The sequence below is a fragment of the Eptatretus burgeri genome, chromosome 6 (assembly GCF_056783735.1).
Source record: "Eptatretus burgeri isolate ZD-2024b chromosome 6, Ebu_testis_v1, whole genome shotgun sequence".
In the NCBI taxonomy this organism is placed as follows: domain Eukaryota; kingdom Metazoa; phylum Chordata; class Myxini; order Myxiniformes; family Myxinidae; genus Eptatretus; species Eptatretus burgeri.
The window spans coordinates 83,861,565-83,888,498 of record NC_140966.1 but is presented as its reverse complement, the minus strand read 5'-3'; the positions used below and the strand labels follow the sequence as shown (position 1 = coordinate 83,888,498).

The 26,934-nt window shown below is 46.0% G+C and overlaps 1 protein-coding gene across 4 annotated transcripts in view; it reads left to right on the top strand.

Moving 5' to 3' along the window:
• The window catches only part of YJU2B (YJU2 splicing factor homolog B), a 30,968-nt gene extending 4,355 nt beyond the window's left edge, over window positions 1–26,613 (top strand). For all 4 annotated transcript variants that reach the window (XM_085885940.1, XM_085885939.1, XM_085885942.1 and 1 more), the window contains 8 exons: window positions 2,093–2,146; window positions 10,774–10,856; window positions 12,386–12,441; window positions 13,743–13,803; window positions 13,934–14,076; window positions 18,824–18,996; window positions 19,196–19,334; window positions 25,629–26,613. In XM_085885940.1, coding sequence (XP_085742066.1) covers window positions 2,093–2,146; window positions 10,774–10,856; window positions 12,386–12,441; window positions 13,743–13,803; window positions 13,934–14,076; window positions 18,824–18,996; window positions 19,196–19,334; window positions 25,629–26,191 — 1,272 coding nt within the window. In that variant the 3' untranslated portion in view covers window positions 26,192–26,613. The remainder of the gene's footprint in view (window positions 1–2,092; window positions 2,147–10,773; window positions 10,857–12,385; window positions 12,442–13,742; window positions 13,804–13,933; window positions 14,077–18,823; window positions 18,997–19,195; window positions 19,335–25,628) is intronic.
• The last annotated feature ends 321 nt before the right edge of the window (window positions 26,614–26,934 follow it).

Below are 26,934 nucleotides of genomic sequence, written 5' to 3'. Positions count from 1 at the left end.
TCTACAAAGATTGCCAGTTGAGCTGCATCACTCCCATCTGTGCTACCATCGAGTGCTAAACTGTAAAACTGAAAGGCATTGAATCTTTTGATCAGAGAATTTTGAATATTGAATGTTAGGTCATCGACTCTTCAAGTAACAGTGTTATGTGAAAGGTTGATTTTTCTTTACCATTGGCTTTTTGTCAGGACACACCTCGTATATAAATATTCCCAAGCAGTCTTCCACAAATTTTTCATCAGACAATGGTTTCCCCCTCTTGGCTATTGCTTCAGTTATCAAAAAACTGATCTTGTTTGCAGCCTCAGAACTCTGGTTTGCAGCTTTGAAAGATTGCTGCCCAATCACCTTTTGCTTCAGCGAGTTCATTCGATCAGTCCTCACTTGACTTGTGAGGCTGGCAAATTTGCAAGCGTGTTTCAAAGAATAATGTTGCTTAATATTATATTCCTTGAACACTGTGATCTTCTCTTGACATATCTGATACAATATGACTCCGTGTTCAATAACAAAAAAAAAAAAATCATCCGCCCAACAGTCTTTGAAGACTCGACAGGATCGCAATAACATTGAAAAATGGAGTCATTTGGGGGAAAGGATGCAAGTGTGGATGTGGGATGACCTGGGGTAGTAATGAACAGCTGTCTAGAAGCACAGGAGGGAAGAATGGAACTATATAGACTGGGGAAATTGGTTCCACAGGTGAGGGGAAAAGAGGATCAAATGAGTTGAGGTGAGCAGTGAGCCTGGATTTTGGGAGTTTGATGAGAAGAAGAGGGTTTTGGCCAGAAACCTGGGAGAGACAGAGCCACAAGATGGCAGGGGGTGAGGGCAAGACCAAAAAGGAGCTGGTCGAATACAGAGAGGCCACCAATCTGTCAACGATGTGAAAGTAGCATGCTGAGACTTGAAGTTTTGTCATGGAAGATCCCAATGGTTTTGAGGGCCTTGTTTTCGACCTTGCCTTGATTTTCAAGTAGGGCAATGTGTGGGTCAGTGGTGCCAGCCAAAAGGGGAGAAGAATACTCGAAGCTGTGAATGAAGGCATTGTAGGTTGTCAAAAGTTTAGATTGGCCAAGGAAAGCCCTTACATCACCCAGGATGTCCAGTGGGCGGCTGGTTTTGGAAGCCATAATGGAAATATGGTTCGCACAAGAAAAAATATGGCTGATGTTGCGGACCAAATGTTTTAGCAACTTAACGGGATCTATTTAGAAGGTTAGTACTGGAGGAATGGTGGGACATTTAGACAAAATGTATGGGTGACGTTTAGCTCTGACGAGACATACCTCAACACATTATTATCCTTATACGCAATACCATGTGCTTTGTGCTGAACATTTAATAATGAAATAACTATGCCACGTTAGTCCCTTTAACCCACATCAAATAAATTAGCCAACACAAGCCAATTCAAATTGACAGTTTTTGACATCAGGAAGTCTTGATGGTTTCTATGGAGAAAACTGGAGTATAATGTATAGGTTATTGGCTATAATAATTATGATTTTTTATACATTTGCAACCATGTCCTTTGAATCCTTCCATACAAACCAATATGGTGTTCATGGCAACCAAGACATAATGTCTATTTCAACAAGAACAGCTTCTTCGAGATTTGTAGTTTATGCTGGTTTCAAGGTGCCTCGTGGTTCCTTGTTTCAATTGTAGGTGTCATGCCTTCAAAGTATTTATAGTTGCAAGGAACGCATGTTGCATTTGTTGATTTGCTTCTTTATTTTCCAGAATTGTCTCAGGTGGATGGAGGAATCTTTTACATGTATTATAGGGAGGACTTGTCAGAATATTACGATAAAAGACAAAATAACAGGGTGTGGGGGATTTCAACCTGTGATCTCAGCATTATGTGATGAGACAAGAATGCCAAAAAGGTAAATCATAAAAGGTCTGGGATTTTGTTTTCTCTAAGTGAAGAAGACAATTGGTGCACTTCACTTATCAGGTTCATTTAAATTGGTTGGAGTACCAAAACATTAGGAATGGGTACATGCCATATATATGAATGCAGACAATCTATGGAAATAGGAAAATTGTGTTTATAACATTGCATTGTGCATTGCATGTTTGACAGGGTGAACGAAAGGGAACAAATAAGTACTATCCACCAGACTTTGACCCAGCCAAGGTAAGTGATGTTGAGATGGTATGGCAACACTTGTGATATTTTTTTAAAGGGTCATATTACTACTGTACTTCCTCTTTTTTTCTTTTTTTTAAATCACTTTTTATAGTTATGTTTAATATTTTTATGCAAAAGTTTTTTTTGTTAACTCTGCTATTTTTAATTGAGGCGAATATTTATTTGATTTTGATATTCTACCTTGTTTATTCTTAGCCCATCCCCCACACAGTAGAAGATAGGGTTTTGTAATCACTTGTGTCTGTGCTTGTCGGTCTTTCCCGTAACTTGTGTTTTTTTTAACCATTTGACCTTTTGTCATCAAATTTTCAACAAAGCTTTATTATAAGAATATGGAGAAGACGAATGAAGAATTTGGTCAAAATGTCAAAAATGGTCAAAGGTACCATTTAGCATATTATGGTGGAAGAAGAAGCAGAAGCTTTCTAGTTATGAGTTAGGTTGATTTGGAGATTATGTTTTTCAGTCTGTCAGTTTGTATGTGAGCATGATATTTGAAAAAGTTGTGGACGAATTCAGAGGAAACATTGTGGACAGGTTGGCTGTGTTACAAGGATTAATTGATTCGGTTTTGATGAGTATATAGATACAAGGATTTTGTTTTTTTCTCATTTGCGAAGTGATTCTTCACCATTGAGAAATGGGACCAAAAATGATGCAGTGCCTATATAAAGTCGACACCTTTCACAATTTTTCACCTTTTGTTGCCTTATAGCCTGGAATTAAATTGCATTAAATCAGATTTTTTTTCAATCTTAATTTATACATCATAACCCACAACTTCCAAGTAAAAAACAAATTCTACAAATATCAGAAAATTAATTTAAAATACAAAACTAGAATATTTTGCTTGGCTAATTGTCCACCCCCCTGAGTACTTAGTACTTGGTGGAAGCACCTTTGACAGCAAGTACAGCAGCTGTGAGTCTCTGGATAGGTATTTACCAACTTTGCACACCTTGATTGGGCAATAATATTGTTGCGGTCTTCGCGCCCGCCGGCGTGCGAACGGCCACGTAACTCGAATCGCGGCACGTCGCCCACCGGACGGACAATCCAGTCGTGACCCTCTCGGACTAACGCCGGGAACCAGTCACGGGTGGACCTTTCGGTCTCACCGCGATCGAGCCAATCAGCCCCCGCGTGGGATAGGGTTGCTCGCCAAATTCGAACTACCTAAGTACCCACGCGGAGGGTAGACCGGGCGATCGCACCTCGCCGCAGGTCGACTTCGGACACGGGCCACTTAAGCGACCCGTTCCGTACTATCAGAATAACCGAGCGGTGTTATCGTCGACCTCGACGGTTCGGTTAATTATCGGGCGTATTCAGCCCACTACCAACCCTTTACGTGAAGCAAGATGGGGATTCAATGGGGAAAAAGACGAAGCGAAGCGGGAAACAGTTCAACAATAAAGCACATTTATTCGCGACGAACGGAAAGCACACAAATACAATTCCACCAAATGCACACAAAAAAAGAAAACACAATTCCATTTACACAAAAGCAAACATAAAAGTGAAAACACAGTGCAGAGCTAATACCGACTACCGAGCACACGGCAACACTTACACAATTCTACTTCACAGACGGCGCCGACAACACATACCCAAAACCAAGGAAAAGAAATACCCTCAAGAATGAGGTAGGCCTGGGGCCGAGACCTGGTCGGGCCTACCCGTCTGGTGATGAGACGCGGAGCGGCGATGGCCCCGCAACCCGCGGGCCTCGTGGACAGTGCCTGGCAGGGGGTGGGAACGGGGCCCCCTTGGTCGCACTATCTCAGCGCGGGGGGAAACAGGAGGGGGTTGCTGATGCTCGGGGTATAGAGGATCTTTATTATGTGCGCGACGAGCGTCTCCACCTCGGCCAGGTCGCGCTGCCGGCCTCCCAGGGGTGCAGCTCCCTGCACGACGCGAGCACCCCCTCGTCCGCCCTCGCCGCCTCTCCACAGCTCGTCCCCTCCGTTCCGACTTCAACGCACACGACGAGCAGCTCCACCGCCCGCGAAGTCTTGACTCTCTGTTCCGACTCCTTCGCCTCGTTCCGACTTTTACTACTCTCCGACCCCTCGTTCTCGTTCTGCTGACTCTTTCGCTCCGACTTTTACGACCTCCGCGTACCTCATCCTAAGGGACCTGAATGGTGGTTTGCGAATCTGGTAACCACAACACTACCCCCTTCCCTTTTTTACAGACTCGTCCCGAGTCGTCAAATTTTCGTGTGCCATCATGTGTAGTTTTCCCCTAGTACACTTTACCTACGGATCCCTGAGTGCGACATTCATGGTATTCGTGTCCCCAAAATAAATAACCTGAGGGCTGCGTAACTACCTAAACAAACTCACTCACACGGACGACTTAAATAAAATTGCCGGCGCTAAGACATACATGCCGGGGGCGCACTCATATGTACAGTACATCTTAACCTTAACTTACAAATTTTACACTAAACCATGGCCCAGGATCATTGACTCTGCAAAAAGAAAGCAGTTAGCAGGGAGCCAGGCTGCCCGCATGCAGTCTCTGGCTCAAACAATGCAGGTGACAGGGAACGTGGCTGGCTGCTCACACGCAGTCCAAGGCCTTCCCTTTTGAACTGAACGCAGTGAACCACAACGGTGCATGGGCCGCACAACGCAGTCTCCGTGCCAGCTCAAGTGGCACACGCAATGAGCACAACGAATGGATGCATGGACACAAACACGGTGCACGGGCTGCCACTGCAGGCCCGTGTTGTAGCTGCCAACAGGGCAGTTCTCGCAGCTTGCAAACTGTTGCCTTGATCCTGGCGCACATGGAAATGAACAGGGGGGGCAAAGCAAAAATTGAACGGGGCTGGTGAACGTGGGCAGTGGGCATGGCATGGCAAAGGTGAGCAGGCAAACACAGCCCGCAGAAGAAGGCCGCTGCAGGCAAACATAGCGGGCAGATGAACTGGCCGGCACAGGCCTTGAAGCAAACACGGCCAGCCGATGGCACAGGCCTTGCAGCAAAACAACAGCTGCCGATGAAGTTGGCCGGCCTCCGCCTTGAAGAAAAACACGGCCAGCCGATGGAGTTGGCTAGCCTTTGCCGTTCAGTGGAGGTTGGTGGAGGGAGTGCGGTGGTGCTGGCCACTTGGAAGGCGGGCTCGGACCTACCTACCTGTCTCCCTCCCAACCTATCGCCTTTGCCTGTCACTGTACATACCCACTCCCTTAATTTGTCAAACCCCAATTTAGCCCCAACTTATTTTTTTTGTTGTTTTTATTCTTACTTCCCCTTTATAAATCGTCCCCTAACCCCCTTTATCGTCTTTGTTCGGCTAACCTATCCTGTCACCTAGCCTACTCCCAACCCCTACGTTCCCTTCCCGGAGGGGAACAAGGGAGAGCTAACGTCCTGTGTCGAGGCCCAACGAAGCCTCAGAATGGCCTCCCCAGAGTTCGGCGATCTATAACCCAAGTGGGTCCAGCGGCCCACAACGAGAGCGAGGGGATGGATGGTGCGGAGGGGTACATCTCCTAATCTACCCTAACCATTTAACTGTTAAACTACCCCGGGGCTTTCAACAAGCGCCTCTCGCTTAAACTAATGGTTCTAACAACCCAGATTCCCGTCGCCTGTGTTGGTGTCCTCACAATTTCGGGCCTCGCCCCCCAATTTTCGCTCCGTGCCCTCACACGGTCTCCTGGCTGGGACACGTGGCTCTCTCTGGCAGGCACGACCCTCTGCCGAATCTCCCGCTATGGCACCCCCGGGCACTACACTGCCTCCGAGCCTACCAGCTCCCTAACACCGGGGAGTGCCCCCCATGGCACCTCCCCTGAAACGCATACGTGGCAGGCCGGCCTCCCGGGCCCCTTTCCGAGGGTCACCCGTGCCCACTGCACTGCCCACGCGGCTAATGGCGCCCCGGGCCCCCGCACCAAGCAGGCGCACCCGTGCCCACTACTCTATCCCGGCCCCCCATGGGCCCTTGGCCTACCGCGGCCGACTAGCCTGGTGCCCGGGGTACCCACTCAGCGATACTCACCTTTCGCAGCCACGCTCCCAAGCCCGTCAACAGGGCTCCTGCACCCCTCCAAATGGGTCTCGAGCCTACTTTCCCACCAACAACAAAACGACCTCCATTTTTCAATTTGACTAACCCCCTAACTCACTCTACACTGACCCCGGGGTCCCTTGGGCGGGAGTCACTCCTCCCCCCAATCACTCATCGCACCATGCATTCCCCATTCACTCCACTCACACAGACCCGCTGGCCTCACTCACTCAACAAGTACTCACCTCACAACTCACCAACTCTTCAACACACTCACCGCTGAACTCTGCCATCCTTCTAACTACCTCCCCTAACTAACTCGTGCTCCCACGTCGTCCCTTCAACTATAGCACGTTCCTTTTAACACTACGTAGCTAAACTACGTCCCCACTACACACTCAAAGTCTGTCTCTGTCTCCAAATAATTCATTAATCCATTTCCCAACCTAAATCTGGCTACAATCCCTCTAACTAATCCATTCCACGGACTCCATGAGGACTTACCCCTGCCCCATGAAGTCGGTCTAACTAAGCTAACCCTTCCCCCTAACTAGTTTCCATCCTGTGCCCAGGTAAGGGGGTCTTTCACCCCTTGCCCAGGAATCCTGTACACCCGAAAGTGAGGCTTGCTTTTTTTTTTTTTTTTTCCCCATGCGCAGCACCTGCGCGGCAACTCAGAGCTCGCGCACTTTGCACCTGCCCGTGACGTCATGCAGCTGCACGTGTTCCTCGTCCCTCCTTGGGCGGGACCATCCGGCAGAGATACCCCTCCTGCCGGATTCCAACCACACGTGCAGCCATGACGTCACCGTGCGCAAAAAAAACACAAGCCCCACGTCTCGAGGGGTTTCCCACGCGAACACATGTGCTTTGCCCGTTGGAGCTGAACACACACGATCGCGTGGAGAACCCGTCCGGTCCAAATCCATTTACCTGCCTAAACTTTGTCCGTCCGCGGGATCGGCAAATCCACCGCGTGCGTTTCCGGACCGGGACTTCACTCTCGCAAGCGAGCACGTGGTGGTCTCGTGCGTTGCACAGCACGAACCGCGTGCTCACTGCTGGGTGAACCCGGCACGGTCCTCGAAACAACTACAGCCGCTACTCGGCTTTCTCTCCTCTGTCGCCGTCGTCGCCATTCGACCCACGCACACCTGCGTGTTACGACGCACACAGTCCACTCAATCACATTCACACCGGGAGACGCGGCTGCGTGCTCCCGCATGCCAACCGACATCTCCCTCACATACCGCTCTCTCACACACACGGTCTCCCTGGCACACAGCGACCTTGCACACGGCCGTTCACTCACGCGTGCCTCACTACTCTCACAAACCATACTACTCACACGTGGTGCTCCATTCACTCGCGCGGGGGCACTCACCCGCGGTGCCTCACCCACACACGCGAGGGCACTCAACCGCTACCACACCACTCACACACGGTGTGCTGGGAAGCACGTACTCCGGCACCATCGCCACCACACACACAGGGACAACTACACTGGGGATTCGTGTCCCCACAAGGGTCTCCGGGGCCTCTATACCCCCCAAGCTCTCAGTGCACCTGTCCACAGCACTCGTCCCCTCAACCTCGCAAAACACGACCGAACTCACCTGGTCGTGACTCGCCTCAAGGGGGCATACTCCCTCCCCTCGTTCCTGGAGGAGGCCATCCCACTCCTGACACCAGTGTTGCGGTCTTCGCGCCCGCCGGCGTGCGAACGGCCACGTAACTCGAATCGCGGCACGTCGCCCACCGGACGGACAATCCAGTCGTGACCCTCTCGGACTAACGCCGGGAACCAGTCACGGGTGGACCTTTCGGTCTCACCGCGATCGAGCCAATCAGCCCCCGCGTGGGATAGGGTTGCTCGCCAAATTCGAACTACCTAAGTACCCACGCGGAGGGTAGACCGGGCGATCGCACCTCGCCGCAGGTCGACTTCGGACACGGGCCACTTAAGCGACCCGTTCCGTACTATCAGAATAACCGAGCGGTGTTATCGTCGACCTCGACGGTTCGGTTAATTATCGGGCGTATTCAGCCCACTACCAACCCTTTACGTGAAGCAAGATGGGGATTCAATGGGGAAAAAGACGAAGCGAAGCGGGAAACAGTTCAACAATAAAGCACATTTATTCGCGACGAACGGAAAGCACACAAATACAATTCCACCAAATGCACACAGAAAAGAAAACACAATTCCATTTACACAAAAAGCAAACATAAAAGTGAAAACACAGTGCAGAGCTAATACCGACTACCGAGCACACGGCAACACTTACACAATTCTACTTCACAGACGGCGCCGACAACACATACCCAAAACCAAGGAAAAGAAATACCCTCAAGAATGAGGTAGGCCTGGGGCCGAGACCTGGTCGGGCCTACCCGTCTGGTGATGAGACGCGGAGCGGCGATGGCCCCGCAACCCGCGGGCCTCGTGGACAGTGCCTGGCAGGGGGGTGGGAACGGGGCCCCCTTGGTCGCACTATCTCAGCGCGGGGGGAAACAGGAGGGGTTGCTGATGCTCGGGGTATAGAGGATCTTTATTATGTGCGCGACGAGCGTCTCCACCTCGGCCAGGTCGCGCTGCCGGCCTCCCAGGGGTGCAGCTCCCTGCACGACGCGAGCACCCCCTCGTCCGCCCTCGCCGCCTCTCCACAGCTCGTCCCCTCCGTTCCGACTTCAACGCACACGACGAGCAGCTCCACCGCCCGCGAAGTCTTGACTCTCTGTTCCGACTCCTTCGCCTCGTTCCGACTTTTACTACTCTCCGACCCCTCGTTCTCGTTCTGCTGACTCTTTCGCTCCGACTTTTACGACCTCCGCGTACCTCATCCTAAGGGACCTGAATGGTGGTTTGCGAATCTGGTAACCACAACAATATTTTCCCATTCTTCTGGACAAAACTGTCACTGAAGGACGTTTATCTTTTTGTTCCTTTGTCACTCTTGGTTAGGTGACGAACAAGCTGATTTAGATTTTGGTTCAGGTGTCTCAATCCAGATTGTGCTTGTCAAGAGTATACAAAACGTAAACTGTTCAGCCTGGCAGAAGTATGTGCTCTACTGAGTGCCATTTTAGTTTTTATCATGCAATGTTGCCAACAGCAACTGAGATGACGTGCTTAAAAAATGAAACTAAGGAGGGGAACTCTCTCTTGTCTTTTCCAGTCTGAGCTGCTATGGGCAATATAGCTCTTATTAAATGTTAAATTGTTTTTTTTTGTTTTTGTTTTTTTGTTTTTTGAGGATCGTGGTAGTGCTGGACAATGGAAGATGAGAGGTCACTGCACTAAAAGTGGGATAGAAGATAACAGAATGGCAATTATAGAATACTAGCCAGCCGTGCCTAACAGCTGATGGTTTTAATCAAAAGACAGTATGTTGCATTTCACAAACATCTTGTATGTCTGTCTATCTGTGAGTGTCAATGAGGATGTAAAATGAAGTGAAACATGAAAAAAATGATATTTTATAACATGCTGCTGTTGCTGCTGCTGTCGTCATGACTGTGGTGGTGGTTGTTTGTGTGTTCCTCCGTGTACTATTTTATATTTTTCTGTTATTTCAATAAGTATTATGATGTATAATTTTCTCTGCTCCTTCCATGTCCGTCACGCTTTATTCGAAAGGGTTATTGCTGTTGTACCATTTTCAAGTGCAGCATTAAAACTCAGTCATGCTTCTTCCTCTTCCCTCCCAAAAGGAGGATTTTTAAAATGGGCATTTTTATCAATGAACGCAGATAAATTTTTGTTCCATGTAAATTGCTTATTAGCAGGGGTTTACACTATTTTTATTTATTTTTTATTATGTTGTTTTTTTTATCAGGTTCTCCAATGAGTACCAGTATAAATTGTTTGGTACTCGTGGAAAAAAAATTCAGGTTCGAGCATGCTCGTCTGCTTTCCCAAGCGCCACTCTGATTTTTAAAGTGCCTCTCAGCATTGCATGCATCTTGCTTCTCTGTAAGTGCTCCCTCAGAGCGTTTGCTCCAGACGAGACACTCGCAAGCCATTCTTTTTTTTTCTCTCTTTTTTTTTTTTCTTCTTTCCGGATGCTCGTGAATTACCTCATCGTCCTCTTCACTTGCTCGTTCTCTTCAGATCAATTCTTTTTTTCATTATTCTTATAAGTTACAAACTTACAATATCGCTTGTAAATTATATTGTTATTATTTATAAACTTCAATTTGTACACTTAAATTTTGAAGTCCCAGTCTATCAATTATCAGAATTATCAAGGAAGAATCGTACCTCCACTTGCGAGAAAACCTTCCATCAAACACCTCTGTTGTGGTAGTATGCGTTTGATCTTTCTGAGCATCTTTGAAGTGCGCATTTAGTTTTGTTTTTTTCACCCCACATGAGTACCTGCATACCAGTTATGTTAACCCCTGCTTATTAGCTTTCCAACAGCACCATTTTTATTACTCTACGATAGCAGGAACCTTTTAGAACAAAGCGTGATGGACGGATGCTCTCCTTTTGGTAATAGTATGGGCAGAACACAGCATGGAAGTGACAGTTTGGTGATTATTGTATTGTATTGCTTTTTTCCACCCACCACCTTCTCAGCATGGATCTCTCAATGGCTACCATAAGACTCATGCCCTCCGTGAGCGAGCACGCAAGCTCTCGCAGGGTATTCTCATCATCCGGTGAGTTTGTTTGTTTATTATTACAGCGATGTCATACTTTTATATAAACTATAAGGACATTAGTAGATAATGGACAATACACACAATAGTTGGGATTATGAATATGATAGCTGATGAGCTGAATCTCAAAGCACTTTATGAAACGTATTTGTTAAGAAAATGAAAAAAAAAAATTTAAACGCAATTTTAAATAATATACTTTATAAGACTGCACATATTAAAAGGCAGAGAGAGAGAGAGAGTTTCACAAGTGAAGACCATTTCTGAAAAATGCTCAATCTCCAAAAGTCTTCATACTATGAACAACAACAATCCTGTTTTGGAATTAATTAAAACAACAACAATACCGTGATCATGATAAATGGAAACAACAAAATAGCGATGCTGTGATGGTTAGCGTTTCAGCACCAGAATGCTGTGACGTCATCCAACATGGCCCTTTTGATTCGGCCGAATGGAATAAAAGTTTGAAGTAAGTTTCGATGCTGTAAGCAGAATTGTAGAGAGGATAGGAAACCGGACAGACAGTAATATTATTATTTGATAGGAGAGGCAGGATGGCTTGCTGTATGAGCAAGTTGCAGTAATCCAAGCATAGTGATGGGATTAACGAAAGTTTCAGTCGTCTCCTGATTTACTCATGAGTGCATTTGAGCAATATTGCAACGAGATGGGAAGGGGGAGGGATTATATATTTTCAAATTTTAACATGGGAAGCATCACTAAAATAGTGATGGTTCATATCAACAAGCAATCAGTCGGTTGATAATCCATATTAATGGACATTCACACAGTTGCTGAAAAAGAAACCGAAAAATAATTGGGTCTTAAGACTCAGTATCATAATTATTTGCAAGAGTTGCAATCTGACATTTCATAAATGCACAGTAAAGTGAAAGACTGTGCCAGGGGTAAAATCTCGGGTTCGATGTTTCGGCAGTCAGGAGATTACGCAAACATTGTGAAAAGGTGTTGAGATTGGGGGTTGGGGGGTTGGAGTGTGGGTTATGGGCTGATTGAATGTTGATAAATGTCCTTTTGTCTTGGTAGGTTCCAAGTTTATTTTCTCCTCCTATTGAGACAGACAAAGACTTTTTCATTTGTAGCTATCGTTTGTGCACAATGCACATCCATAAAATATTTAATCCCAGAAATCCTCAATGTAGATATGCTTCAGCTTGATGCACAGAAGTTCTGTCTCATCAGATGTTGTATGTGAGATTTTTGTGCAAACAAATGCACCAAGAAGTTGATTTTTTTCATCTTTTATCTAAAACCAGAGGAAACCAAAGATTGGTGAAATTCCATTTCATATTACCGAGATTGTGATTATGTTGAGTTAAAACTGTGTAAATGGTGAAGGAAAAGGCTGTTCAAAACTGGTGTTGCAAGCATCACTAAATAGTGCGTAGTGAAAGGAGATTTCCCCAAACAACCAGTCATTTGATCAACCATGTTTTTTTTTTTTGCATCATACATTTGTATTTTGAGCCAGCTATTCAAGAGGTTGTTGCTTCTGTTACCTGCAGATTTGAGATGCCATACAACATCTGGTGTGAAGGTTGTGGCAAACACATTGGCATGGGTGAGCTGCTCTGGGAGAGTATTGATGTTTTGTTGCACCTGGATTATGTTATGTCATCATATAAAGCTCCCAAGAAGTAACAGAAGCTACATGTTCATCTCGGTAACAATAAAGCCCTCACTTGAACAACCATGAATAGGTGCAAAAAAGTATATAGCTTGGGGGGGGGGGGGTGGGGGAAAAAGCCTTGAAAAATAGACCACCAAAATCGTTCATCCTTGTGTTGCTGGAGTTTGTCCAACTAGTTTTGCTTCAAGTAAAAAAATTTTTTTTTTAAAGCATTGATATCTGTGTGTTAAATTTTTGTTGAGTAGACCCTTTCTTCCTCGCACTCTTCCTCCTCTTCTAATCCTACTCATTGTATCACTTCATCTTATTACCCGTTTGATATTCGGACTACCCCTTCTATTTTTATTCTTATCCCGCCCCCTTGGTTTTCACCCCGCCCCCTCACACCCTATACCTTATCATCCGCCCCCTTATCACCTGTCCCCTTATTACTACTAGTCTTATTTTAGTGATATGGCTGTTATGATCTGAATGAACCATCCAATCGGTGCAGTGTCATCATAAGGCATTAAACTGCCTGCATTGTCTGTTCACACTCACTTGTCCGTTAGCTTTTAAATCCATTGGATGGACTCAGTTTTATAGGTCACCAAAATTCAACATGTCATTTGAAAGAAGACCGACAAAGAGGTCGTGTAGTATTGTTCGGGCTGTGATGATGCTTTTCTCGGCACAAGCATTTATCTTTTGAAGAGTGGGATTTTGGCCCGGTACTTTTTCCAAATTCAATATTTCTTGTCAATTGCCACAACAATAAGGATGCGGGTTCAAATTGCCTCGATCTTTGTGTCGTTGCCTTTTATGCTTTTCAGGATAAAAGTGTTCATTAACATGTTGCTGTGCAGAATACATGTACCAATGCAGAATACTTTTGTAAACCTCACACACTTCTGCCTCTTCCACCTTCCAGTGCAGATTCTCATTCACTTATAATACTCTCCATGTGGCCATGGTTCATTCAAATTGACAAGGTTAGCAAGGTTTAGGCATTAGAGGCGGGAATATTTTTTCCCCAAAAATATTTCATCTCCAATACATAGTGATGATACATGTGTTATCTCATTGTCATTTCTCATTTCCATGTGTAGTGGCTTTCATTGTCACATTGGAATATCAGTAAATGCAGTCACTTTCATCAGTGAAGAATTGCCTTCTCAATTATGTGCTTTGCACTCGGCCGTTATTGTGCTGTTTCATTTGTGACTTTTGCTCTTCTTAATGATATGTGTTAGGTGTGCGCTACAATGCGGAGAAGACCAAGGTGGGAAAGTACTACACAACTCCAATTCACAGGTGTTTTATGGGGAAACTTTTGTGGCAAAATTATGCAGCATCTTGTAAGGGTTCATTTGGTCATTGACTAAGAAGCCATTAATATGAATGAAACTATAGTTCAGCATGTTATAATTTGTGCTTTTTCCAGGTTTCGGATGAAATGCCACCTTTGTGACAATTACATTGAGATCCAGACGGATCCAGCTAACTGTGACTATGTTATTGTGAGCGGTGCACGACGAAAAGAGGAGCGATGGGACATGAAGGACAATGAGCAGGTCCTGACAACAGGTGGGTTAAAAGTAAAAAGGAAAGATGTTTGTTATGTACAAGGATTTGTTTTGATTAAAATGAATCGTTGGTGAAATATTTTGTTTCCAGGTCAGGTCATATTTGTGTCAGGTCAGGTCAGATTCGATCTGTGACTTGCTACAGGTACCATGTAAACCTGTACGAACCTGTTCCGTTGCCGGGTGACTAAACCATCTCACCCACCAAGTTTCTTGATGAGGAGGGTGAATGATGTGGACACCCAGCAGGATGAAGAACAAAACCTGTCAAAGGGTAGAGGAGCTCCTTGTGAGCCAACGGTCATCCATATCTAGTGCCCAACTGTGTTTGCCAACATCCTCCTGCAGGTGGTTTGCTTTCTATAAGGAAGTTGATGGCAGGATTTGCACTCCGGCCACCGTAAAACCCTTCATTCCGCAAAACGTACCAAAAGCAAAAAGAAATCTGAAATCCACTCCGTGGGAGTACCTCCTGAGCAGCTTCCCTTCACAGGACAGCTCACTGGATGACAGGATTGGGGCAAAGCCTTCGAGGCCCCCAATCGTGATGATAGGGGGGAAACCACGGGTAATATTCCTGGGTTAGATTGCGGAAATGTCTGTCGGGGTGGTGCTGAGGTCTCGTCCACCAGACGGCGGTCTCCTTTGGTTAACCTGAGGCGGTCCCTTCAGGTGGGTGCCTGGAATGTCCTATCCCTAAGAGAGGATGATCACCTGTCTGTTATCATCTGAGCTCATGCTTTTGGACATCAATATTGCAGCACTCTCTGAGGTTCGGAGACTGGATTGCGGCGAGATCCTGGCGGGTGGTCACACCTCCTATTGGTCTGGTCACTCAAATGGTTACCATGCCCAAGGAGTTGCTGTCAGGTCAGGTATGGGAGCATGTGCCAGAACAGCGCGTCGCTGCGTCCACTTTCCGCCGGTACTCCAGGGGCCTCCGTCTGGCCATCCCCCAGGCAGATGCCAGGCCCATCCCCATCTCCTTTGCTGTAACTGTGTCCAATAAGCTGACTCCAATGATAATTGAGGTAACACCGGTCAATGAGCGTATTATGACACTAAGGATTCGTCACTCCTTGGGTGTCATTTCCCTGGTCTATGTGTATGCTCTGACTGAGGCGAGTGATCTCACCGTGAAGGACGCATTCTATGCCACGCTCGAGTCTGTAGTTGATCAGTGCCCCATGCGAGATACTCTTCTAGTCTTGGGGGATTTCAATGCATCGACTGAAACTGATAGGGATGGTTATAAGACATGTGTTGGTCCCAATGGGTCTGGAACTGTAAACCAGAATAGCACTAAGGTCATCGACTTAGAGTGGCTGGTTCATAGTTTCAGTGCCCACAGGCTCATCGCTGGACTTTATATTGCAATGCTGGCAGTGTGGCAAAGTAGATTGGCCATGTGCTCGTTGATGGTTGCTGGAGGATGATCTAGAACTGCAGGGTCTACCGGAGTGTTCAGTTATTCAATACTGACCACAGGCTTGTTGTAGCAACTCTGAAGTTGCAGCTTAAATCCAGAAGAATAGTACCATCCCAGCCAAGTCTGAGTGTTGGCAAGCTCAAGGATGAGAGGGTAGCTGAGGAGTTTGCAAACAGGCTGAGTGGACATTTGGGGGTTCTGTGTACTTTGGGGGAACCTGGAGAGTTGCGGATTGCCTTCAAGACCACCGCCCTTGATGGTGCCAGGAGATGTCTTTGAACTCACCATAGGGTGAAGAAGAATTTTGTCTCTCAACTGACACTGGATACCATTGACCAGAGTCACAAGTCCAGGCTGAATGGCAGAGCTGAGCTGTTCAGGGAGCTGAGGCGTAAAACAGTCCGTGCATTAAGGGTGGACAAGGAGGCCAATGTGCAAGGAATCTGTGAGGGGGGGACAGGTAAAGCATCACCTGTGGTCAAGTGATTCTCGTCCTGCTTACAGGGGAATTCGCACATTGCGTTCCTCCAAGCTCTTCCCTCAGTGTACCGCAGTTGGAGCAGAGGGTGGTGGGCTCTTGACAGAGGAGTCTGAAATAAAGGCCCGCTGGGCCGATTACTTTGAGCGGCTATACCAGGCTGATCCACCAGCTGCCGATTTGGATGTCAGGGGTGTTGCCATCCATATTGCTGACACTCCAATCAACTGTGGTCCACCTTCGTTTGTGGAAACGCAGGCTGCAGTGAACAGGTTGAAATGGAGTAAAGCTCCTGGGATCTGTAGTATCCTTGCTGAGCTTCTCAACGCTGGTGGAAATGCTGTACTCATGTCGTTGCATGCACTTCTGTGCTCTGCCTGGAACACAGGCATCATCCAAACTGACTGAAAGAGGTGCCTTGTTGTCCCTCTCTGAAAAGGGAAGGGTGATTGCCAAGACTGCAACTACCGAGGGGTGACGCTGCTCTCAGTGGCAGGCAAGGTCTTTGCTCAGATAATTCTTGATGGGGTTCACCACCATCTGCTTGAGCACCAGCGTCCAGAGCAGTCAGGCTTTACACCAAAGAGGTCAACAATTTACCGTATCTTTGCTCTTCGGGTCCTCACCGAACACATACCAGAGTTTAGGCAGGGGCTGCTCGCAGCCTATGTTGATCTCTGTAAAGCGTTTGATTCAGTGAATTGGGATGTCCTCTGGAGGATTTTTGTTCTTCATGGGGTGCCACCAAAAATGATCAATCTGATGTCTGAACCATACTCTGGTACTGAGAGTGCTGTGAGATGTGGTGGTACCATCTGACTTATTTCCAGTTGTTACTGGAGTTCATCAGGGGTGTGTGCTGGCCCGCACACTTTTCAGCACCTGTATAGAATGGATTCTGGGGAGGATGTCAGAGAGATCAAGCTGCGGTGCATCGTTTGGGAATGTCAAAATCTCTGACCTTGATTTTGCAGATAATGCAGTCATCTTTGCGGCGACTCCAGATATCCTTTTGAGGGCCCATCGACAGAGACAGAGATATCAGAGGGAGAGAGACAGGGAGACGGAGAAGGTCCCTCGAGGAAATTCAATGAGGAAAGGAACTCAAAATTTTTGGAAATTCAAGAAAGATGTCTTTTTGGGGGCCCTCGAGGTGCTGAATGAGGAGTCGGGGCCACTAAGATTACGGGTTCCCTCGGTCAAAACTAAGATCAAAGCTTTCAATGACATCTTAGATCCGGCTGTCCTGTCTGTACCTGTTTGTGGTGAAGATGTTGAGGTCACAGAGACTCACTTACCTTGGCGGTGATATTCGTGTCTGCTGGCTGTGAGCCAGTGGTCAACAGACGTCTGGGTCGAGCCTGGGGAGTCATGGATTCACTGGATAATGGGGTGTGGTGCTGCCGGTACTTGTGCGGGAGGACAAAAGTCTGAGTCTTCAGGTCCTTGGTGCTTCCACTCTTGCTCTATGGATGTGAGACTTCGACTCTGACCAGGGATCTGAGATGGAGACTTAATTCCTTTGGTACCAGGTCTCTTCGGAGAATTCTTGGCTATCACTGGTTGAACTTTGTGTCCAACGAGCGGTTGTTGAGAGAGACTCAAATGAGATTTGTTACCTGCATTGTCCGTGAGCGTCAGCTGCAGCTGTATGGACACGTGGGTCGTTTTCCTGACGCTGATCCTGCTCACCAGATTCTCTCAACGAGGGAGCCTCGTGAGTGGAGGAGGCCAATTGGACAGCCATGTGCCTCATTGTTGCAGCAGGTTGATCAGCATCTCAAGGAGATGGGGATGGGCCAGGCATCTGCCTGGCACCTACAGGCCCCCATCAGGCCCCTGCAGTGGAAAGTGGATGCAGCACGTGCTGCTCCAGCGCAAACCTGACCTGACCAGTTCCTGACAACAGGTGGGTTCAAAGTGAAAAGGAAGGTTGTTTGTTATGGACAAGAATTTGTTTCTATTAAAATTAATCGTTAAATATTTTTCACAAGAAAATATGCAAATCTATATTATGAAGCAGGAGTGTCTATCTGTCCATCCATCCCTGAGCTACTACTCCCTCTCTTTTGTGGTTAGCCCCATCAATCCTTCTGTATCACGTTTTGGGGTCCCAGCGGTTGTCCTGAGGTGGGTGGATGGGAGATTTCACAAATTCCTCAATGCAATTATGAGTGACTTTCGATCCATACGAAACTGCTCCCAATCTGGAAGTAAACGATCATGGGTTCGGCAGAAACGTTCGCTGGTTTGATATCTCAACACAATTTTGATTTTGAGTTTCCATGAGAATGACGCCGCTTTTATCCATTCGAAGGTGTTTGGTAGGTTTCATGAATGTCTCAATAGAATTATGATTTTGATTTTCGATTCTTTCAAAGTGTTTTCTATCAGCCCTTTCTTGCCGGCAGATTCTTCTGTATTGGTTATCACGTGAGAACGGCGTCTATATTTGTTTTCCTCACGAGTGTTTGTAACATTGTATTTTGTTATATTTATGGCCCAAGTGTTTTTTTGCCCAAGTCCTTCATGAACCGGCTGTCCATGCTTGACATTTGACTGAAGATGTCACAGGAATGTGGAATTTATTGGTGCAAACTTTCTTTTTTGAGATGTAGGCCCCCCTCCCATGCATATCACAGGTACCTCGATAGTATGATATTCCTACGCATGTTGAGTAAAGCGGATCTGAGAAGCATTCAAGAATGTCGAGGGTTTCACATCTATGGTTTGATGCAACAAACTTCGTCCTTCTTTAGCAAATATGCTCACTGTATTTCACATTGGCAACATGACATGCTTTGATCTTGTCATTTCCTTGCTTCCACTTCCCTGTAACAGCAAGAGAAGACAAGGAGAAATTGGAAACTGACGCCATGTTTCGGCTGGAACACGGCGTGAAGGATAAGGAAAAGTTAACACGTGCTGTTCCAGGACTAGCAGATATCCAAACCCTGCAGGAAGTTTGGCGCGATGACTTTCAACTGAACAGCAAATTGCGTCGGCGTTTCCGGGTACGTGCTACAAACAAACAAGTGGAGGGGTCATGGACATGGGATCTCAAATCTGTTTCCTTATCAAATAGCAACACTTAAATTCTTCACTTCCATCATCTTCCACCACCATTCTTCATTTTTGCACAAATAATGCTATTCCTCCATCACAACTCACTCATTCTCCCTCTTTCCTCGACCACATGGCAACTGTGTCCAGGAGGAGAAGCGAGTTCTGCAAGAAACAAAAGATCGGGATGATGATTTCTGCAAACGCACATCCCTTTCCATCCCACTTGTAGCTGAGTCCTCAGAAGATAGCCGCCTGGCCTCGCTTCTGAAACTGCATGCCCCCATTTGTGTGTAGAGGTTTATGCTCTTGCTCAGCATCCACACACTTTGGAAATTAAATTACCTCTGCCATCTAAGGTGGACGGAGGTTATGTTTTCTCCCCTCTCCCCCTCGATCCCTCCCTCCGTCTCTGTCTCTTTCCCTCTGATAGCTCTGTCTCTCTCCCTCTGATAACTCTCTCCTTCTGATATCTCCCTCTCTCCCTCTCTCCCTCTCTCTCTCTCCCTCCCTCCCTCTCTCTCCCTCCCTCCCTCTCTCTCCCTCCCTCCCTCTCTCTCTCTCTCCCTCTCTCTCTGATATCTCTGTCTCTCTCTCTGATATCTCAAAAAGTTATGGACGAATTCGGACAAAACTTGGTGGACAGGTTGGGTGTGTGACGAAGAAGAATCAAATTGATTTTGGTGAAGATTAAAATACAGATCCAGATATGAGAATTTTTCAATGATTCTTCATCAATGAAAGATGGGGCTAAAAATGATATATAGCACAATATTTCAGGAAAAGTTGGAGATGGGTTATGACAAAACTTGGTGGATGAGTTGGGTAGGTGACAAGAACAAGCTGATTAGATTTTGGTTTAAGATCCAGATACAGATCTGGCCTATCGGTGGGATACAAAGTGTAAACTGTTCATCCTGGTGGAGGTATGCACTCTACCGAGTGCCGTTATAATTACCTCCGCCCATTTAAGGTGTACGGAGGTTATGTTTTCACCCCTGCCTTGTCTGTCTGTCTTTGTGTTTGTTATAGACAGATTTGGATGAAATTTGGTGGAGAGGTTGTGTGTGTGACAAGGACGAATTGATTAGATTTTCGTGAAGATCTGGAAACCATAATTTTTTTCATTGATTCTTCACCATTGAAGACCATGTGGAGGTACTCGCTATTACCTTCAGAAAATGATTTTCGTTGTGCAGATCACCAATCTGGATGAAATTTGGCATACTTAAAGAATTTTAGACGCTGAGTCCAAATCCACTTGTTTCCACATCGAGGATGTGACACAATTGGTCATTTTTGGCAATTAAAGATGCACCGAACATTAAAGCACGATTTTGACACAGAAATGAAGAATCAAGGATAGACTGATATGTACGTCAAAGAAAACTCTTGTGAGGTCTTAAAATGATACAATATGTTTATGCAGAGCCCTATTCACTGTTATTAAATATGTTTATAATTAAAGGTCGTAAACCGAAGCAGTTACATATTTTTACTGGCCGAAAACGTCTGGACCAACCAGACAGGCTTTCGAGTTGACCAAGGCAACTTTTTGCTTAAAAGGCAGACACACTGGCTATTAAAGGTAGTTACATTGACTATTAAAGACAGTTACAGCGCCTATTAAAGACATTTACATTGGCTATTACGGATTAAATCAAAGACAAAGACACTGCGCGACTCAGTCTGATGAAAAGTAGAACCGCCACAAGAAGATTACTGTCTTAGAACTCCAGTATTTCTTGCTCTGAAGCGGTTGCTGAACTAGGCTCTTGACTGCTGTTATTACAAAACTCAAGTCCACTATTACATGCTAACCAATCTGAATACTACTGTGTAGTAGATTACCACAGCAAAAGCAGTGTGACACCCGCATTCACAGTTCCTCGTCGGAATCATCGTCAGTTCTGCTTTCATCATCCATAAGTTCCATTTCTGCACGGGTCTGTTCATCGTTGGTGCAGTTTTGACACCCACAGCACTCTGCACGGGACAGTCCTTTTGACCGGCAAGAACACTGGTTGGTCTCGCATTTCGTCTTCTTGCAATTACATTTCGTCACCTCTAACAGTTCCTTCGGCGCTGGTGGTTTGTTCAGCCAGTGAACAATCAGTGCTCCATTGCGTTCCATCCATCCATGAAATGTAGGAGAAGGTGCTTCTATAAACCTTTGTCACGCGGTGGTGGATCGCAGACTGATAGTTCACTCTTTTGCAATGCAGCATCAGAGCGTCGCTTGTAGGTGGCAACTTCTGTTCTCCCAGCGACTGGCTGCAGAATAGCTTGTAGCGAGCCTCATCCACACTCTTCATGATCGGCTGATTGTACATGGCGCTGACGAATTGTTCCAGATCGTGAATGATATTCTGATCTAGCGTGACTTCTCGACCAATGCTCCCGAAACAGGTGTTGAGATGGGGACCCTTCATCAAGTCGAATGGCCTTGTTTTGCCCTTACCATGGAATGCACTGGTGGTATCACTTCCAGTGAAATTGGGCAAACCTATCAACGCATCGCAGACAGAACTTTCCAGGGCATTACTCAGCTTCCTAATGTCAACGACGATAATGTCCTTGGGACTTCCTGTAACCAGATGGAAATTCGCGCCCGAATCGACTTCGAGTGAGCCAATGCCAACACAAACACATCGGTGGCGAAACTCTCTATGCGCACTGACTCTTCATTCTGTCCCGCGTGAGCGGCATGTAGCAGGAGCTTCATGTCAGCTTCCTCATGGTCACATTCAAGTTCAGGTACTGATTACACAGTCAAGACACCATTCAATGCCTCGATTTTCTCACATTTGCCGGCATGACTGACGTACAACAGCATGTCACCCAGTTTTGATGGAGAGATGTTTCTCGTCCACGATTCGACGATGAACTCTATCAATGCCTCCTTGTTGGCTCCGCTCAGGAGATAATTGGCCCACTGTTTTGGAAGGGCTTGATCACGTCTGTAGATGGTTCGTACCTGAAGATCGCCCGCCCTGCCCGCTCGTCTGGCGTGCTCCAGGCACTTGATGCTGATACTTGGGTAAGTATCAAACACCACGTCCAGTCTCAAAGATTGGTTATGTCGTGCTTTGGCCACTACGATGTTCAGCACCATCTCTTCTAGTTTGCCAAAAGTGTTATGCAGTGAATCAGCCTTTATCGCCTGAATAACGGCCATTCCATCCACAATTGTTGCATCTTGGATAGGCCGAGCGTCCACATGGCAATCGAGCCACAGTTTCAGTATATGGTTGCGGAGTTTGGCTTTGTCCGTCTTAGCAATCGAACCATCACCGGATGCCAGCGGGAAAGATGTGTTCGTCAGTGGGTATGTGAGCAGATCGTGGAGTGTTACATTGCTTTTCTCGCCAATCAACAGCAGTCGTGTGAAAAGAGGACGTTCATTCGCAATTTCAACCTTCGGCGTCTGCTGGTGGGGAGTCGCCGACTTGCCTCGCGCCTTCAAGAAAGTTGCCAATTTGGCCTTCGAAATCGGACTGAAGAATGGGACCTCACCCGAGAGAAGCCGATCACGCATGAATTGCACGATAGCATTCTCTCCCTTGACATACGCGTTCATCAAGTCCGCGGAAGTGGCTGGCGGTGCGATGACACCTGAACTAATATTGACGAGTTCAAGGTGAGTGCCGGAGAAAGGGTTAATCATTTGAAGTACTGTGTCCATCACTTGTACCACCACTGCTTCGTTCTTTTTCGAGCTAGACACATCCAAATCCTTTCTCGTTCGGGGCTCGTTGTGGATACCCGCCATGGACTCGCATTTCCTTGCGATTTCCGCACGTGCTGGTTGGGACAGGATCCACTTCTTCACAGCTGTGCTTTTCTGAGTGTAACCAATGATGCCTCCACTGGTCTTGCTGTCCCTATTTAAAGTCTGCTCTATGATCTGATCACACGCAACACTACTAAATCCATAACGAGTATGCCGTTGGGCAGTCCATTTGCCATCCATGAATGCTTGATAGGTGTCTGGGTGGGAGTGATCTCGCCCGGCCATTTCCAGCCAGTAAACGGGTAAGTACCTTGCATAGTTTAGGTGATCGTATGCAAAGTACCAGGGCATTGACGCTCTCGTGATCACAAGGTGTTTCGGCCAGTTCGAAGTACGAGTTGCCCGTATAAGCTCTAGTGCTAGCTCCACCATTTCCAAGTTGGGCCATGTAATGTCCACACTTTGGTGTTTGTTCAGGTCATCCCTCACCATGCTGCTCCCGAGTATAGAACATGTAAATTGAGGTCTGAGTCACCCTGCTGTGGACCCTGGCTGGCTTCATCCTCTGTAGTTGACTCTGTTTCTGTTGTAGAGCTACTGTCTACAACAGCAGCCTGAGCAATGGAACCAATATCAATGTCCTTCATGTACACCACTTCGCTCTCAGACATTTTTGATGGATGATAGAAAATCATGTCTGGGTACCGTTCCTGCAGTCTTTTCTTCAGTCTTGTTGCCTGGTAGTTGGCCTTATCCTGACCTTCGCATACTCTGAGTAGGTCATTGAACATCTCGCACAACTTCTTCATATGTATAGATTGCTTTCCATCAATGAGTCTTACCTGGATAACTTTATCACAGAAAATATCAAATGTTGAGTCATAGTTCACTTTCTAAGTTTGGAGTTTACTTTGACTCTGTCTGTGGTATGTGTCATTCACATACTCGTAATAATATTTACGGTGATAACAAACTGCCAGCGCCACACAGTCTTTATCCTTTATAGTTGTCATTATTCTCACATCACGTTCATCTCTCCTCTGCTCAGCAGTTTCCCTCAGCTTTCCTCCATCCTGTGTTTCTGCCAGGGACAACTGATCACGTTGAGATTTTCCTTAGACACGGATGAATTTGTCTTTTTTTCTGGCATATCACACAAATTCTTGGTAGTACACCAGCTGATTTGCCAGCCACCCTTTCTATAGAGGTTCTGAGGGATTTTCTACGTATTTTGTGGTATGAGTGCCCCTCTTCTTCTAGTCCGCCCACCACCTCACTGGCTCTAGCAGAAACTGCAGTAGTGCTGGCTTTTGATTTCCTTTTCCTGGCTTCAGTACGTTTTATATGATCCTTGTTACAAAACGACGCATAGCAGAACCGGTGACAGCCGGCATCCGCAGGAGGATGTCATTGGCAGCAGTTTCAGAATTTGATCAGCCAGCAAACGGCATTTCTTGATAGTTTCACTATCTGTGGCATCGCACCAAGCCTTCGCACACTCACATACCTTACGCGAGCTCTTATCCGTGAATTGCGTCACTTTCTCATCTTCCTCCCTGCCCAAGTGTGAAACAACGCATATTTGGTTGTTGAAAGACCAAAAATCACTCAAAATCACCAGACAACCATGGGCGCCGCCATCTTGATTTGTTGTTTCCTGGTCGTTTCCTCCGCGATTTCAAGCATGCCACGCCCACTTCACGGCGGTAATTTCAAATGGTAATAACTGTCAGTGTGTCAACTTGTGCATGTGGAAACAAGTAGGAATTTCAATGGTGTGTTCTCATGAATGTACAGGGTGAATTTCGTTTAGATTGGTGATCTGCACAACGAAACTGAACGAACCGACCCACCTCCACATGACCTATTGAGAGATGGGGCCAAAAACGATATATAGCACAATATCTCAAAAGATGATGGACATGTTAGGTGTGTGACAAGGGTGAATTGATTCAATCCAAGAATAATTTTTCGTGATTCTTCACCATTGAGTGATAGGACTAAAACCGATATATAGCACAATATTTATAAAAGTTATTTTCAGATTCGAACGAAACTTGATGGATAGGTTGTGTGTGTGAAGAGGGCTTTATCCCATATGGATCCCTGCTCTCTTCTACTCTCATTGGCTCTCCCCCTCCTCCCTTTACAATTCCTGTCCATTTCCTTTTCACTGCTCATCCACTCATATGCGGTCTGTTTCCCCATTCCCCTTTGATCCTCTGTCAGTCTGTGCACCTGTAATCTGCTGTTTAATTCCTCAATGAGCAGAGATGTATGTATACTGAAGAAAAAAAAAAACCCCTTTATAAAAATCTGAATTGGCAATGATCAAGTCATCAAATTGGTCTTGTAAACGTGATGTCTGAATTGAGTAAATAAATTTTGTACTATGCTTTGATTAAACAACATTATTAGCATGATTTGAAGTCTCGCAGGATAGCCTAGAGGTACACACACTCACCTCTCAGCTGTCTAGCTTAGGTTCAAATCCCAACCTAGCTATAAACTGGCTTACTGGTGTTTCACAGGCAGGGTGATTCAAAAATTTGTGTGCCATCCCTCGGGTGGACGTTAAACGGGCGCCCCGTCTGCCAGCATTCATTGGTAGACGTTCAAGATCCCATGGTGAGCTATCGCCAGGACCATGTACAAATTCCAAACTCCTGCTCGAACCAGCAGAGGGCACTGCATCTGCGGCACAATTGCACCTTCAGCCAATTATGCTACCCCGCAACCTTGTACTACATACAATGAGGAAGAAGCATAACTTGAGACTGATTTTTCAGTTTATTCGTCAAACAATTTTTTTTGTTTCCCCCCCCCTCCCCCATTTCCATTTTGCCACAGCATGCAGAGACCAACAGAGACGGAAGCGACATGCGATTGCTGAGCGCCCATGGTTCGACAACCAGGTGGCCAAAAAATCTCATGTTTTGCTCAGTCGAATTAATCGTCATCGTCCGGCAACTCCGAAGGATGGGGACAAATCTAGCACTCGGCTTTGCATCACATACAAAACTAATGTCACACCAAATTGGGAATCCGAGTCTATTGCCAACCCGACTGTTGGCTTGAACAACTGCGAAGCCAGCAACCTACAGTTATCTGAGCAGCAATCCTCAAATTTAGTATCCACCATCAATGTGGATAGGAGTTTAAATGACTGTGCAGAAGGTTCAGCAATTCCCACTTTTCCTCAAATTGGAGGACATTGTAAGTTTAAAGAGAAACAAACAGTTCAATATTCCCACCATAATGCAGGAACGTGCACTACATTTTCCAGTACTGGTTCCTCACGTGATGGCAGTCGTTCTATCATCGCTCCATTAGAAAGATCTTCAAACCTGTATCCATCTGCCACTCTTGTAGCTGACTACAACACTTCCTCAGAAGATGGATTATCAGAATAATTAATTTTCTCGTTTTAAACAGTACTTCATCCTCCAGTTGAGTGCAAACACACCGTGTATTTGTGACAACGCTTTGCAAGAACTCTAACTGATCTATTAGACTCAGTCCACAGTATAAGTACCAATTTTAAATTTGGAGCCTGCTCGTGTTGCTCATTTGGTGATGTGTTATTGTCTAACACTGAACAAGGAAGTGTTTTGCAGATGATGTGTGTAAGTGTACATGTTTCTGATTTTTGGCACTAAAAGATATATATATATATATATATATATATATTCTGCATTTATGAAAAGATTATCGAGTCGAGCCTCATATAATGAACAGACACATTCTATGGATGGGTTGTTATGTTGGAAATTCATCTTATCAGAACTCTTAATGCTCTCCCCCAAATAAATAAAGGGTGTCCCAAGTGGTTGGAGTACATGTAACGTACCAATATGGCAAAAATTATATACGAGCGGGGTGTGCATACACCTTGTGTAAGCATGCAAACCATGCTTCCCCATTCTCAGGTCGCTCACCTGCATTTGATTTTTCATTCATTTATTTATATTTTCATTCACGGATGTTGTTCGACGATTCTGTGATTTAAAATTTTTTTGATTAATATTTTATTTTATTTTTTTCCCCAGTGTATCGGCTTCAATGTCTGTCGGCACTCAAAATTACCATGCTTCCCATTCTCTTGGGTCGCTCACCTGCATATTTTTTTTCATTTATGAATGTTGTCCGACAATTC